We start from the raw sequence: 14,677 nt of genomic DNA, 5'->3' as shown, positions 1-14,677 counted from the left end.
CCGAAGGCCACACGGCAGTTAAACTTTCCTGGGCCCAATGCTTCCCCTCTTGCTTGTCCATGCATCTGATCATCCATGCACTCCAAAACTTCTAAGTGAAGACCACTGTATGCCATAGTCAATGTGGATCTCTGTGGATCTTAATAAATTCATATTCGCTCTCTGACCTCCCGGATGCAGTAGAAGAACAGATGGTTAGAAACATGTGACAAGAGAGGACAAGACAGCTGTGGAAAGGATGTCAAAAGGAACCAAAGAGCGGGCAGATGCTGAACATGCAAGAAGAGCTTGCTCCATGAATAAGGAGGAAGATCGGGAACGAGGCAGGCAGAGGGCCTGGCAGCGGCTGGGGGCAGTTCAGGTAAGGGCAGCTGAGGATTCAAGGGAGACCAGGGCTGGACTGTAGAGGGTTTTACTGCCAAATTACATGGTTGGCATCTCATCCAGTAGGCAACTGGAAACCGCCAGGGGCTGGGGACGCGGTGGGATTTGCGCTCCAGTGCTAGCATGCAGGGCAGCTCAGAAGGGCTCCAGAAGACCTGGGGCCTGGAGCTGCTGCCATTTCCAGGACAGAATCGTGAGATTTTCAACGCAGACCAGCGGTTCTCCACAGGAGAACAATTATGCCTCCCAGGAAATACCTGGCAATGTCTGAACACATTTGTGGTTGTCGCAGCTGGGGCAGTAGGTGTCCTGGCATTTAGAGGGTTGAGGCCAGAGGGCTACTAATCATCCTGTGATCACAGGATGGTCCCAGAACACAGTTATCAGGCTCCAAATACCAACAGTGCCTGCTTTGAAAGCCCTGATGTAGATGATAAGAAAACCTGGGATGGGGAGGATCCAGAGCTGCTTAGGAGTTAGAATAGATCGAGCTTCACAGTTGATTAGATGCCTGCAAGAGGTCGGCTGCTGTTCCTCTGAGGAAATGTCAGTCTCTGCTATTCTTTAGGGCTAGTTTACTGCTGGTGGAGTCTGTAGTCAACCACAGAGTGACAAGCCAGCGAGAGCATGGCTTCCCCCAGCAGGCCCATGCACAGGCTGCCTGCAGTTTTGGAAGCTTTGATTCCTGAGATGACCAAACAGACACGCCTATGGAAAAGGGAGATGCTTGGACAGAAAACAAAGATCTTTAAAAAGAGAGAAGGATGAATGAGACGCTTTTTTGAGCAAACTACTTTGTTCCTAAAACAGAGGTGAACTAAAAGGGTCTCCAATCTTACAGAGCAGAACAAGGAGAAAAATCTAGAAGTGCTAGTTGGTATGCACTACAACTCCCAGCCCCTCCAGGACTCCAGGAAACCCCTGTGTTACATGTTTGCATTATCCCACCTGAACCGGTGGCCAGGGTGACTAGTCAGCAGAATCGTAACAGTGAACATTGAGTGAGGGGTTTCTATGTCCACAACACAAGTGCCTCATATTCATTTGATCCCATTTGATCTCAATAACTTTATCATACCCTCAATGTCTGTTATTATTCCCATTTTATATTTTTGCTGATGACCTGGATTTTTATTGGTGCATTATAATTATACATAATAGTGGGATTCCTTATGTCATACTCGTACATGCACGTAACAGAATTTGCTTCCATTCCCCTCCTTCCTCCATCCCCTGATGCACTTGATCCTCTCTACTGTCTTCCTTCTATTATTATTGTTATTTTAATTAGTACATTATCACTATATAAATATATGTGATTCATTGTGGTATAGTCCTTCATGTGCATAGCATAATGTGGGGGAAATTATTATTATTATTATTTTAATTAGCACAGTATTACTATATAACTATGTATGATTCATTGTGGTATAGTCCTGCATGCACATAGTATAGTGGTGGATAGTAGTATTATTATCATTATTTTAATTAGCACATTATTACTAAATAACTATGTATGATTCATTGTGGTATAGTCCTGCATGCACATAGCATAGCGTGGTGGATTTAATTCCCCAGTAGTTCCCCACGCCTGCCCTCCTCCCCAGTCCCTTCCTCTATTGGTCTCCCTGGTATTTTTGTGAAATACTCCCCATACTCCCCTTTCTCTCTCCCTCCCTCTCCCTCCCTCTCTCTCTCTCTCTCTCTCTTCCTTCCACATGTGAGAGAACACATTCAGACTTTGACTTCCACCCGCTGTTTCCGCCGGCCTTAGTCTTCTCAGCCTCTCTTAAAGGCTTCTTCCTTCTAGGTCTCCCTTGCATTCCCTGAGGTCCCGCTTTGCCCTGCATTTCAGGGACCCAGGCCACCCACCTGCTCACAGCCTCTCAAGGCCAGACCAACAGTCCTGCCCAAAGCCACAGACAGCAAGGACGCGGGGGTCCGCAGGGAAAGGGACACCTCTGAAGGATCTGGAGGGGTCTTGGTCCTGCTCTTGTCTCCCTCCTGGGAATCAGGTTCAGAAGCTCATCCCACAGGAAAGCCAGTGTCCAGGGACATTGTCCAGACAAAGTGTCCCTACGATGGAGCGCAGCCGTCGGGAGGAGGCTTAGCTGGTGCCGTAAGTCAGAGCGGAGAAGAGCAGCTCTGTGCACCACACTCCAGGGGTGCAGGGCTGCAGAGGCGGGCGGGAGGAGGGAGGAGGACGCCTGTCTCCTCTGGGGATAGGCAGAGATCTTTCAGGAACTTGGGTGCCACCTCCTGTCACTCCCGTGTTCTGGTGTTTCTGGCCATGGCAGCTGGTAGGTGTCTTTGGCCTTTGAAGAGGGAGAAGGCAAGAGTAGGTGGGTCAAGAAAACCCTGAATTCTGGACAAAACGTTCCTCAGATGATCAACATGTCCACAGACAGAGCTGAGTAGGATCTGACCCAGAGGTCCAGTCCACAACGGACACAGACACGATATGAAGACAGAGAGGCCAAGCCTTTTCATCCCATTCCCGTCTGGACATCTGTAGGCCCAAGTGAGAGTCTGTGTTGGCAGCAAAGTGGCCTTCAGCTCCCTGAAGAGTTAACTGTTAACACCGCAGCCCACGCGTCAGAGGTGTGACCCACAGCACGGCTATGGGAGACTAGTACTGTACTGCCCATTGTGTGACCCCAAAGGTGGTGATTCTTCAATTGAGCAAGTGAACCCAGAGGGTCTACTTAAGTGTTTCCGGGAACAACCCCAGTATGGCCTGTGCAGGGCATCTGCCCGGGAAGTAGGACCCTGGAGCCAGGGTACAGGCTGGGACTGGTCACAGGGGCGGCCAAACCCAACTACCAGGATTTCAGACTCCAAAAGGAAGGCAGGAGGAGTTCCTGGACCTTGCTGTTGGCACAAACGTGGGCAGGCAGGGGCAGAGGAAGACCATTGGAAGGTCCAGTTCCTGGATGCCAGCCCAGGACCTGCCCTGCCCCCCTCTCTCCTCTTATCTACCTGTTTACCACCTGTTGCTCCTCACTGAAACGTGAGCCCAAGCCACGTGGATTCTTCAGAGAACGCCTGGCAGAGTGCGTGCTCCATCAACACCTGGGGGAGCTACACTGTCAAGAACTAACCCACAGCTGACTGCCCCAATCCTCTGTCCTTGTCAGGGCCCCTGCTTGGAGGAAATGGTAGGATTCTCCCTTTGCAAATCAGTCTTCCCGAATCAAGGACAACACCTATGATGTCGGCTTGGCTAAGGTAAAGATCTAATCTAGCAATTTCCCTGGTACAAGCCGCCGTGGCTGTCTCTTTCTCGTGGTTCTGTGAAAATGAACCTGCTCTCTAGATTGTCTCAACTGATCTCCGACAGGTATTAAGCTTCTGAAACCAAATATCAAGATCATCAGTAAGCTGTGATCTGTGGCCAACTAATTCCAAGATTCTGAATTCATCTTCACATGGGGAGACCTGCCCCCAGGAATACACTTCCTGGCTTCCTCCATTTCTCATTCCCAAGAACATAGGTTCTGCCCCTTTAAGGCAGGCAGGCTGCCCAGAACATAAAGGGTCCAATCTTTGCCCAAGTGTTATCAGTAACTGTCACCAATCATTAACCCCAGGAAGGGAGGACCTGTATCTCAGAAATGAGGATCACCTAACCACAGGGAGGGATTGGCCGCCAGGCGCACAGTGCAGGGAGCCAGGGAAAGAGAGGAGTCAGGCAGTGGGGCTGTTCCTCCAACACCACGTAGCTGAGTCAAAAACAATGGCCGCGCCCCAGCTTTTCTGCCCAAGGACTCCATGTGCCTCAGTTTTTTGGGGGCCTCTCTTAAAGGTTTCTTCATCCAGGGTCTCCCCTGCGTTCCTCCAGGCCCCACTTTAACCGGGATTTCTGTAAGTGACACAGTTTCCTCACTCTAACCTCCTCGCTCCTCTGCCCCAGCCCAGCAACCCAAACCCATCAAATTCTCCCAAGAACGACCCTTTCCGTATCCCAGGAATACACTGCTCATCTCCGTTCCATGACTTTCTCCCACCAGCCCCCTGCCCAGAAAGCGCTCCTCCTCCAAGGTCCTTGGACACCCCAGGCCCTATGCAGACTCCTCTGTGGAACCTCAGGGCCAAGGACCCCACCCCACTGGGGGCACAGAATTCACTCACATCTCTGGGTCAGCCAGGTGTGGTGGCACACACCTGTAATCCCAGTGGCATGGGAGGCTGAGGCAGAAAGATCCCAAGTTCAAGGCCATCCTTGGCAACTTAGTGAGACCCCAAGCAATTTAGTAAGACCCTGCCTCAGAATAAAAATTTAAAAAAGGACTTGGGATGTAGCTCAGTGCTAACGCACTCCTGGGTTCAATCTTCAGTAGGGAAGAAAAAAGCCTTCCAGGCCCAACTCTCTGCAATGAAGCCTATGAACAGGGTGTGCCAGATTGTACAAGGTTCCCCCAAATTCATGTCCTTCCCAAGCTGCAAATGGTAACCTGATTTGGAAATAGGGTCATTGCAGATGGGTCAGATAAGATGGAGTAGGGTGGGCTATGACTTCATCCAAAGACCCGTGTCCTTATAAAAACAGAAGAGGCCCAGGGATGCAGGGAGGACACCACATGAGGGCAGAGGCAGAGGTTGGAGTGAGGCATCAAGAAAACAAGGAGCCAGGGAAACGCCAAGATTTCCAGCAGCACCAGAAGCGGAAAGAAGCCAGAAAGGCTCCTGCCAGTGAGCCTTCGGAGGGAGCGCGGCCCTGCGGCACCCGATTCCAGACTCTGAAACTGTGAGCAAATCTGCACCTGTTGCTTTAAGCCCTCAGTGTGGTACTTAGTTAGCAACCTGAGGCGGCTGCTGCAGAGGGGACAGGCCCCCAGGACTTGAGGGGTTGCCGTCTTGCCATCTCTCTCCAACCCACAGGCCAGTTCTCAAGTATCTCTCCTGTCACATTTATTGTATGCCACTACCTCTTTCTAGGTCCTCCTCCAAATAAAAAATGAAACCCTCTCTGTCTTCATGCAGAGCTTCTCCTTGCCCTCCAAATACCCGGGCCCCGGCGCGAGCCATCTCCCCTGGGCCGATGACCTGCAGGCTCTCTGCCGTCTCCTCCAGCCACACTCTGCCTGACTTCGGGTACCACCCAGTTAATCCATCGCAGGGAATGTATTCATTGATTGGGTCAAGGATCTCATAACCCAATCAATTGTCCTCTGAATCTTCTTGTAGTGTCTCATACATGAGTTTTTGGGGAACACCTCACAGCCAAACCATAACAAGCAACATGGACAAAACTGAAGAACATTATATTAAGTGAAATAAGCTGGGCACAGAAGACCAACGCTGTATGTTCTCACTCATGGGGACACAAAAAGTTGATCTACAGAAGTAAAGAACAGTGGTCACCAGAGCTCAGGGAGGTATGGGGGAGGGATGAAGGGAGACTCAAACCTACAGCTTCTCCAGCTTGCAGGGATCCGAGATGCAGTTGAGTAGGAAGAATTACATCTGAGGTTCCATGGCTGAGAAGGAAAATAGTTGACAACAACTAATTGAATATTTCAGCATAATTAATGGAGGAGTTGAATGTTCTTGTTGTTTTGATCTTCTTTTCCCTGATGATTAATGCTCTCTCCATGAGCTCCCACCCTCTGAATGTTTTCCTAGGAGGAATGTCTGTTCAGACTCTTTGCCCATCTTTAGTTGCGTTGTCTTTTTGTTCTTGAGTTGTGAGTTCCTTATGTATTCTAGATACTTTCATCAGATGAATCCTCTTCAGACATTTTCTCCCAGCCCGTGGCTTGCCTTTTCACTTTTTTGTTGATGGCCCCCAAAGCTTGAAAGTTTTTTCCTACTGATGATACCCAGTTCTGTTTTTTTCTTTTCTTTTCTTTTTTTTTTTTTTAATGTGTGTGTGTGTGTGTGTGTGTGTGTGTGTGTGCGCGCGCGTGTGCTTTGGGGTCACATCTAAAAAGCCCTTGCCACACCCAAGATCAAGAATATTTATTCCTCCATTTTCTTTTAAGAGTTTTATGCTTTTGGCTCCTGCATTTAGGTCTTTGGTCCTCTCTGGGTTCGGCGTGTGTGTGGTGTGAGTTAGGGATCTGACGTTCACTTTTGACCTGTCTTCTCCCAGTCTGTCTTCACACCAGTAGCTTTGTCCTTTGTGGAAGAGAACCAGGTCAGACTTCTCAAAGTCAAGCTGTCCCTGGAGCCCTCTTCTGGGCCACACCCTCCCAACTCTCCATGGAAATGATGAGCCCGTGACTGAGAGTCCCCAGCTCTCCCTCCTTGGGAGAGTGAAGAGTGGAAGTCACAAGCTTCCATCTTCACCGTGGCCATCGTCACTTTGCCTTTTAAAGCTAATCCCCTTCCAGAGACGCCAAAGACCTTCTAGAACTACAAGTCGAACATTGAGATAACTAATCATTTTCTCCCTTCCTCTAGCTGGCAGGAAACACCGAAATAATAATGCCGGCATTATTATGAGAGATACAAAATCCACATAAGCACAAAATCAGAAGCAATCTCTGAACAAGCACGCCTCGGTGACCAAGCAGATAACGACCTCTGGTCCTTCCTACCACGCTCTTTTCCTGACTGTGTGTTTATCCCTCCACCCAGGAGCTCCCTCCCTCACCCACGTTGGTTAAGTTGAGGGTCTCATCTAATGCAGCCATTGGTTCTGTCCCCTCCATGCAGAGGTGTCTGTCACCTGTCCCCAACTTCCCTTTTCCTTCTGCTCTCTGTCCTAGCTATCCTGTCTTGCTCCCCAGCTGTGTCCTCTCTCCTTTCTGAATCCTGTCAGGCCCCAGAGATTGTGTCAAAGATTTCTTCTAGGGCCTGAGCTCAGTGACCTCTCTCTCTCTCTGGTTCCCTGTTCTGCATCCGGGTTGAATTCTCTGCCCTGCTGTCAGTTTCTTGGCCCATATGTCTGCTTCAGGTGAGTCTACAAGCTCGAAAACTCCCGGTCCTCACCTCTGGCCTCCGAATTGTGCCGTATGCCAGCAGATTATGGCATCGCGTATTTGGAAAAGAGAAAGCCAAGGATGATTCTTGCGGAAGTGGGCACAGTCACAGGCGAAATCACAGGGGGACAGAGCAAGGCACATGTGCTCTAGCTGCCAGCTCCCGGCACCCCTGGACTGGGGAACCTCTGGAAGGGAGGTCCCCACCTTGGTCGGCCCACGCCTCACCCTGTACCTCCCTGCAGGGCGGGGTCAATAGACTTCAAGGAGTCAGGGGTCAGCGCTCAGGAACAAAGTCTGGCAGCAGAGGCGAGTTGGAGCGCAGCACGCAGGTGCGTCCTGGTGGGGCAGAAGAAGGGACCAGTGGGAAGGGGTGAGCAGGGAGCCAGGGGCAGGGGAGCCCTGGGCAGGAGGAGGAGGGCCAGAGAGGGCCAGAGCCTAGAGCAGTCCCAGGAGGCTCCCGGGTTCCCTGGGGGTGAGAAAGGGCGCGCGAGCAGGTGGCCAGGGGCCGGGGAGCATGCATGCTTCCTGCTTGCAGCAGGAGGCTCCAGGGCCACCAGGTCCTCCGTCTCCTTCACAGCTCTGCTGCCGGCTCCCCTCCCCTGCTGCTCAGGTGGCACTGGCACACCTGGGAAGGTCAAGGTCTCTTCTGCCTCTCGCTCCTCCCTGGCAAAGCAGAAATAAATGTGGGGATAACAGGTTGTAAAAAGGGAGGCTCCGCCATGAAGGGACAAGGAGGTACCTCCGTGCATGTGACTAAGTGAAGGAAGCCCATCGGAGAAGGCTGCGTGCTGAGGTACGCTCCGGAAGGGGCCCGACCTGCGCAGGGCGTGGTGGGAGGAAGGATGACCGGGGGCACGGGGCTTCAGGGCAGTGAGACTACTACGTGTGACCCAGTAATGGTGGACGCATGTCATATACATTTGCCAAAATCCACTGTCGTCAACACCAAGAGTGACTCCGAGGTAAAAGATGGACCCTGAGTGATCATGATTGTCACTGTAGCTGCATCAGCTGAAACTGTACCACACCAGGAGGCGTCGATAGTGAGGACTGGGGACTGGGAGTGACAGGGATAAGTGAGAGCTCTCTGTACCTTCTGCTCAATGTGCTATTAACCTAAATGCCTCTAAAAATGAAGTGTGTGTGTGTGTGTGTGTGTGTGTGTGTGTGTGTGTGTGTGTGGAGAGAGAGAGAGAGAGAGACAGAGAGAGAGAGAGAGAGAGAGAGGCTGGTCAAAGTTCAATAGTAGAACAAGAGCCCAGTTCATGCCCTGCTGGCCCGAGGTTCACCCGGCAGCCCGTCTCACCCACTCCCTTCAGACGGGCCCCTGATTGCACAAGGTGTTAGGGTCCCTAGGCCATCCCACCATCACCAGAGGGACAAGACAGGGCCACTAGAAGAAGACCCCGTGATGAGCAAAACCACAGCAACATGAGAGTCAGGGGGTTGGGAGCTGGGAGACCAGAAAGGACTTCTCAGACAGCCTTGACTGGGATCACCAGGGCCACCAAGGCCGGAAGACCCAAGGAAAGAAGAGCTGGGGTTCACAGTAGCTCACCAGTTCATCCGCAAACACTTTTTACTGATCTATGGCTCAAGAAATGCTCATTAATGTACCATTAAACACCAAATGCCAAGGGGACTGAGTGGGGGAATGAAAGAAGTTTGAAAGGCCCAAGACAGAAAGTTCCTTTGCAGGGAAGGGTTTTAGTCGACTTTGAAAGGAGACACAGGATATGAACTTGACACAGAAAACCAGGTGGGAAAGGAACACCACAAAGTTGAACGTCTCTGGAGGGAATGCCCTGTGTTCCCAACACTTTTGAATCAGATAATTGACTCAGGAAATACCGTTTCCAAAAAGCAAGAAGCGCAAAGTATCCCGGTCTTGGGTTCCCTTTCCCTGGCTCCCCCATCTGTGCCTGGTGCTTCACGGCCCTTCCCCTGGGCCTGATCCAGGGTTGCAACTGAGTCGGCTCAGGCCCTCAGCCCCAGCGCCCGCCCCCACTGCAGGGGCCCGGGGCTCCCCAGAGCCGGCTGGGCAAGGCAGACTCCCAGGCCCTCTGCCTCTGCCCACACCAGAGAGTTCTCCAGATGCAGCCCCAGGGGCTCTGACCTGGGGACCAAAAGGCGACCACCTATGAAAGCAGGGACCTGCCAAGTCAGGGTTAGGGGCGCTGCACCGAGGGCACCGCCTGGGGGCGAGACCCTCAGGAAGAGGAGCCCACAGGGAGACTCCAAGCCTTCCGGAAGGAAGTCGGTGACAGGCATGGAGGGCAGCTCTTCCCGAGAGGAAGGACAAATGCTGGTAGCATCCTGGCAAAGCAGTTCAGGGTCTGGGGAACCAGAGCTAGGGGACAGCAACAGCCAGTGGCTGCAGCCTGCATACCTTGCAAGAGCCAGGGTTTCCCAGGGACTCTGCACAGCAGGTCCTGGCAGGTGGCCCCACTCCAGGAACAAGAGAGGACAGAGAGGTGGCCACCTAGGTCTGCCCTCAGCTTCACACACAAGTCCTTACTGGTCAATCAAGAGGGGTTAGGAGGTGATGAACCTGATCACACCCTTCTTGCAAAAGGAAAGCGGAAAGGGCACCCCCAGTCACCAGCTGTCACCCCACCTGGTGCCTTCTACAGCCGCAGACGGTCAAGAGACCATGACTCAGCTGCCCCGTGGGAGCAGAGAAGGCTGGACAGGGCTGGCTGTCCTCACCCCAGGGCCCAGTCTCAGGAGAGTCACTCTGCAGAGCTTGAACTTGCCACGCGCTGGTGTCCACAGGCCATCTCAACAGGGTCCACCATAAAGAGAGAGAGTAGCTGATGCTTTGTGTGTGTTTCCCATAAGCCAGCATCTTCCCAAACATTCCATTTACTGTGCAGCTGTCTTCTCTCAACAGTTCTAGGAGGCAGGTACTGCTGCTATTTCCATTTCACGGAAGAGAAAATAGAGGCCCAGAGTTTAGACAACGTGCCCAAGGTCACAGAGCCAGTCCTAGAGGTGTGACTTACCAGAACTCAAACCCAGGAGACCTGAACCCAAAGTCTACCCTTTAAACGTCTACACTAAATTCCAAATTGTATCTTCCTAAAAAGTATTTTGTTGCATCATAAAGGCAGTTTTGCTGTCAATAGAGCTCTCTGCCTCCCAGACACAGAAAACACTTTCTGGCCTACTGAGGGTCAGGCCTTTGGCCATGGTGACTCACAGTGCCCCTGGATGAGGAATATTCTAACTCACTGAAATAATGCCCCAGGAGGATAAAACAAGGGAGGGTATCTAGGTAAGAGAGTCCATGGAACTATGAGAAGTTTGCAGACAAAAGAGGAGAGAGAAAAATTTAACCCCGCAGACACACAGACAGGGACCCGGGCAGCACTGGGAATGGTGCAGGGGCCCCACTGAGCCCAGCTGCCTCTGGCTGAGGTTGAGACAGGAGGAGGAAGCTCAGTCCACAGGAACCACGAGGCTAAGGGGCATGGTTGTCCGAGGTACTACGCTGATGCAAACCCACTTTCTCCCTCTCCTCTGCTGCATTCCAGAGCGATGGCGCGAGCGAGCCTGTCTCTGGGCTGGGCGGTGGCTGCAGTGCTCCTGCTGCAGGTGGCCGGGAAACAGCAACCCCCCTGGACCCTGCACGGCAAGGCCGAGGTGTTCGCAGACCTCAGTGCCCAGGAGCTGAAGGCCGTGCACAGCTTCCTCCAGGCCAAGAAGGAGCTGGGGCTGCAGCCCTCCCGGACACCGACCATGGCCAAAAACTCAGTATTCCTCATTGAGTTGCTGCTGCCCAAGAAGCAGCATGTGCTGAAATTTCTGGATAATGGAGAAAGGCGCCCAGTTCGGGAAGCCCGTGCCATCATCTTCTTTGGAGCCCAGGAGCACCCCAACGTCACCGAGTTTGCTGTGGGGCCCCTGCCACGGCCCTGCTACCTACGGGCACTACCGCCCAGGCCTGGGCACCAGCCCTCCTGGGCATCCAGGCCCATCTCAGAGGTGGAGTACAACCTCCTCCTCCACACCTTGCAGGAGGCCACCAAGCCCCTGCACCAATTTTTCCTCGATACCACAGGCTTCTCCTTCCAAGACTGCGCTGGCCGAAGCCTGACCTTCACTGACGTGGCCCCTCGCGGCTTGGCGTCGGGTGAGCGCCGCAGCTGGTTCATCTTACAGCGCCACGTGGAAGGCTTTTTCTTGCACCCCACTGGTCTGGAGCTCCTTGTGGATCACGCGAACACAAATGCCCAGCACTGGACGGTGGAGCAGCTGTGGTACAACGGGCAGTTCTACCGGAGCCCAGAGGAACTGGCTCGGAAGTACGCGAATGGAGAGGTGGATGTGGTGGTCCTCAAGGGACCCCTGCCCAGGGGCCTGGGGGATGAGAGCGCAGAGGAGCCGCCCCTCTTCTCCTCGTACAAGCCCCGTGGGGACTTCCCCAGCCCCATGGGTGTGGGCGGCCCCCGCGTGATCCAGCCCCACGGCGCCCGCTACCGGCTGGAGGGCAACGTGGTGCTCTATGGCGGCTGGAGCTTCGCCTTCCGGCTGCGCTCCTCCTCCGGGCTGCAGGTCTTCAACCTGCACTTTGGGGGTGAGCGCATTGCCTATGAGGTCAGCGTGCAGGAAGCAGTGGCCCTGTACGGCGGACACACGCCGGCAGGCATGCAGACCAAGTACATGGATGTGGGCTGGGGCCTCGGCAGCGTCACTCACGAGTTAGCCCCCGGCATCGACTGCCCGGAGACTGCCACCTTCCTGGACACCTTCCACTACTATGATGCAGACGACCCCGTCCTCTATCCACGAGCCCTCTGCCTCTTTGAGATGCCCACAGGGGTGCCTCTCCGGCGACACTTTGATTCCAACTTCAGTGGTGGCTTCAACTTCTACGCAGGTCTCAAGGGTCAGGTGCTGGTGCTGCGGACGACCTCGACAGTCTACAATTACGATTACATTTGGGACTTCATCTTCTACCCTAATGGGGTAATGGAGGCCAAGATGCATGCCACCGGCTACGTCCATGCCACCTTCTACACCCCCGAGGGGCTGCGCCACGGCATGCGCCTGCACACCCACCTGGTTGGCAACATGCACACACACTTGGTACATTACCGCATCGACCTGGATGTGGCAGGTAGGAGCCCAACCGGCAGCTTCGGGTCAAACGTGCACACAACCAACAACAGGTGCCACAGGAGACAGCACTCGAACGCCCCGGAATAAAACCAGGGGCGTCTGCAGAGCATGCTTCTGTGGAACACACAACTAGAGACTTGTGTGCCCCTGAAAATCGTATAAGTGAATAGTGCCCAAGATTTACCCCCGTGCGACCATGCAGACCTGTCCTGGCCTGGGAGTTGAACAGAGTCCCATGGGTGGTTGAGCAGGAAGGTGTGTGTGGAGTTGGGAGGAAAGTCACTGCCTAGCACCTTGAGGCGAGTACAGGGCCACCTGAGGATACTCAGTGTGTCACCATAGGAGAATGGGTACAGGGCCCAACATCAAATCCTGTAACGGCACAAGGCAACCCGAACCAGATGGCAGTTTCTGCCCACTCAGTCCCACTTGCCCCTGGTTGCCGTCTCTTGTGCCTGGGAAAAAAATGATGTCCTTCTCTGGGGTTGTAGACACAGCCAGTGCGCTCGAGCACTGCTCTTGGGGAGCTGCCCATGACAATCTGGAATCCCCCAGTTGCCATGACAGGCCCATGAGTTGTCCTCTAACTCCTCTGGTTTTGAGGACTTTTAAAGTCCCTTTCTCCCTCCCACAGCTGGCCCAGTGCATGCCCCCTGGTGGTTGGCTGTTGGGTGTGGTCCAGGGTGGTTTCTGTTCCAGGGCCTGATTCCCATTCTCCCCCGGCTGCATACCTCCAGGCACCAAGAACAGCTTTGAGACGCTGCAGATGAAGCTGGAGAACATCACCAATCCCTGGAGCCCCCGACACCACCTGGTCCAGCCAACTCTCAAGCAGACGCAGTACCTTCGGGAGCGCCAGGCAGCCTTCCGCCTCGGACGGACTCTGCCCAAGTACCTGCTCTTTACTAACCCCAAGAAGAACCCCTGGGGCCACAAGCGCAGCTACCGCCTGCAGATTCACTCCATGGCTGAGCAGGTGCTGCCCCTGGGCTGGCAGGAGGAGCGGGCAATCACCTGGGCCAGGTGAGAGGACCCAGGGAGGCTGGAGAGGGCCAGGGGCTCTCCTCCGTGCCTGTGTCTGTCTGTGCTTGTCTGTGAGGTTCTGTCTCTGGGTGTGCATCTGGGTGGCATCTCCGCGCATTCAGCTCCGGGGGCTCCAGGTCCTCTGTGGGCCTCTCAGACTGGGGAAGCAGTAGAGTCCTCCATCACTGACCTGGAGGATGTTCCCTGAGAGGGGCTGAGAGGCCACCTCTGCCCCCAGAGACACCCAGCCTCTCCTCGGCCTGGCAGGTACTCCCTGGCAGTGACCAAGTACCGGGAGTCTGAGAAGTGCAGCAGCAGCATCTACAACCAGAACGACCCCTGGGATCCCCCCGTGGTCTTCGAGGAGTTTCTTCACAACAACGAGAACATTGAAAATGAGGTACCGGCCCAGTGCCCACCCCTGCCCACCTCATCACCCTGAGTCCTAACCTGGTCCCATCCCAGGAACACAGCTTTCTGTGTGGAGGGCAGGTTCAGAGGTCATGAGACATCTGCTCATCTCTTCCAAAGAGGGCTTCAGGTGTCCCTGGAAGTTTCCAGGCACAACTGAAAATGCCCTGAGCCAGAGTGACCTACAGTGATCAATACTAAACTCACGCTGCCCACTGAAGCCCCCCTCTCTCCTGCAGGACTTGGTGGCCTGGGTGACCGTGGGCTTCCTGCACATCCCCCACTCAGAGGACATCCCCAACACAGCCACGCCTGGGAACTCTGTGGGCTTCTTGCTCCGGCCCTTCAACTTTTTCCCAGAGGACCCGTCCCTGGCATCCAGAGACACCGTGATCGTGTGGCCCCGGGACCAGGGTCCCAACTACGTACAGCGCTGGATCCCTGAGGATCAGGACTGCTTGAAGCCTCCCCCCTTCAGCTACAATGGGACCTACAGGCCTGTGTGAGGCCACCCCAGTTCTGCCTGAAAACCTAAGAGCCCCACAGGGCAGGCAATAAACTTCACAGTGTCCAGCCCTGTGTGCTGCTTCCTGCACAGTGGGGACCCAACATGCAACAACACATGGGCATGGGCTCCACTCACATTTGCCTACTGCATCCCCAAAAGACCTCCATGAACAATACGAGGGAAGCTCACTGGGGCGCTAATAGGTTTTTAAAGATCTAAACTGTCCGCTCCCTCTTGGAGAGGCTGTAGGGAATTCCCCCATGTCAGGGATGGGCTTGCAAAATGGCGCCACCATAGA

The 14,677-nt window shown here is 53.9% G+C and overlaps 1 protein-coding gene across 2 annotated transcripts; it reads left to right on the top strand.

Moving 5' to 3' along the window:
* Window positions 1-243: 243 nt before the first annotated feature.
* Window positions 244-14,377, top strand: Aoc1 (amine oxidase copper containing 1). Of its 2 annotated transcripts, none has more exons than XM_047562212.1 (5): window positions 244-361; window positions 10,850-12,435; window positions 13,175-13,460; window positions 13,728-13,860; window positions 14,111-14,377. In XM_047562212.1, exons 2-5 carry the CDS (start codon window positions 10,854-10,856, stop codon window positions 14,375-14,377), a joined length of 2,268 nt encoding a protein of 755 aa, XP_047418168.1. In that variant the 5' UTR covers window positions 244-361; window positions 10,850-10,853. The 2 variants fall into 2 exon arrangements, with proteins under 2 accessions (XP_047418168.1, XP_047418167.1); XM_047562211.1 differs by lacking the exon at window positions 244-361 and adding an exon at window positions 7,990-8,106.
* Window positions 14,378-14,677: the final 300 nt, after the last annotated feature.

The sequence above is a fragment of the Sciurus carolinensis genome, chromosome 8 (assembly GCF_902686445.1).
Source record: "Sciurus carolinensis chromosome 8, mSciCar1.2, whole genome shotgun sequence".
Lineage (NCBI taxonomy): Eukaryota > Metazoa > Chordata > Mammalia > Rodentia > Sciuridae > Sciurus > Sciurus carolinensis.
This window is presented reverse-complemented; position numbering and strand designations above follow the sequence as displayed.

What these genes read in the sequence shown, in the direction of transcription:
- Aoc1 (XM_047562212.1), top strand. Translation starts at nt 10,854, where the DNA reads ATGGCGCGAGCGAGCCTGTCTCTGGGCTGGGCGGTGGCTGCAGTGCTC. An exon ending in CATCGACCTGGATGTGGCAG is followed by an intron (nt 12,436 to 13,174) that starts GTAGGAGCCCAA and finishes GCATACCTCCAG; the next exon opens with GCACCAAGAACAGCTTTGAG. An exon ending in CGGGCAATCACCTGGGCCAG is followed by an intron (nt 13,461 to 13,727) that starts GTGAGAGGACCC and finishes TCGGCCTGGCAG; the next exon opens with GTACTCCCTGGCAGTGACCA.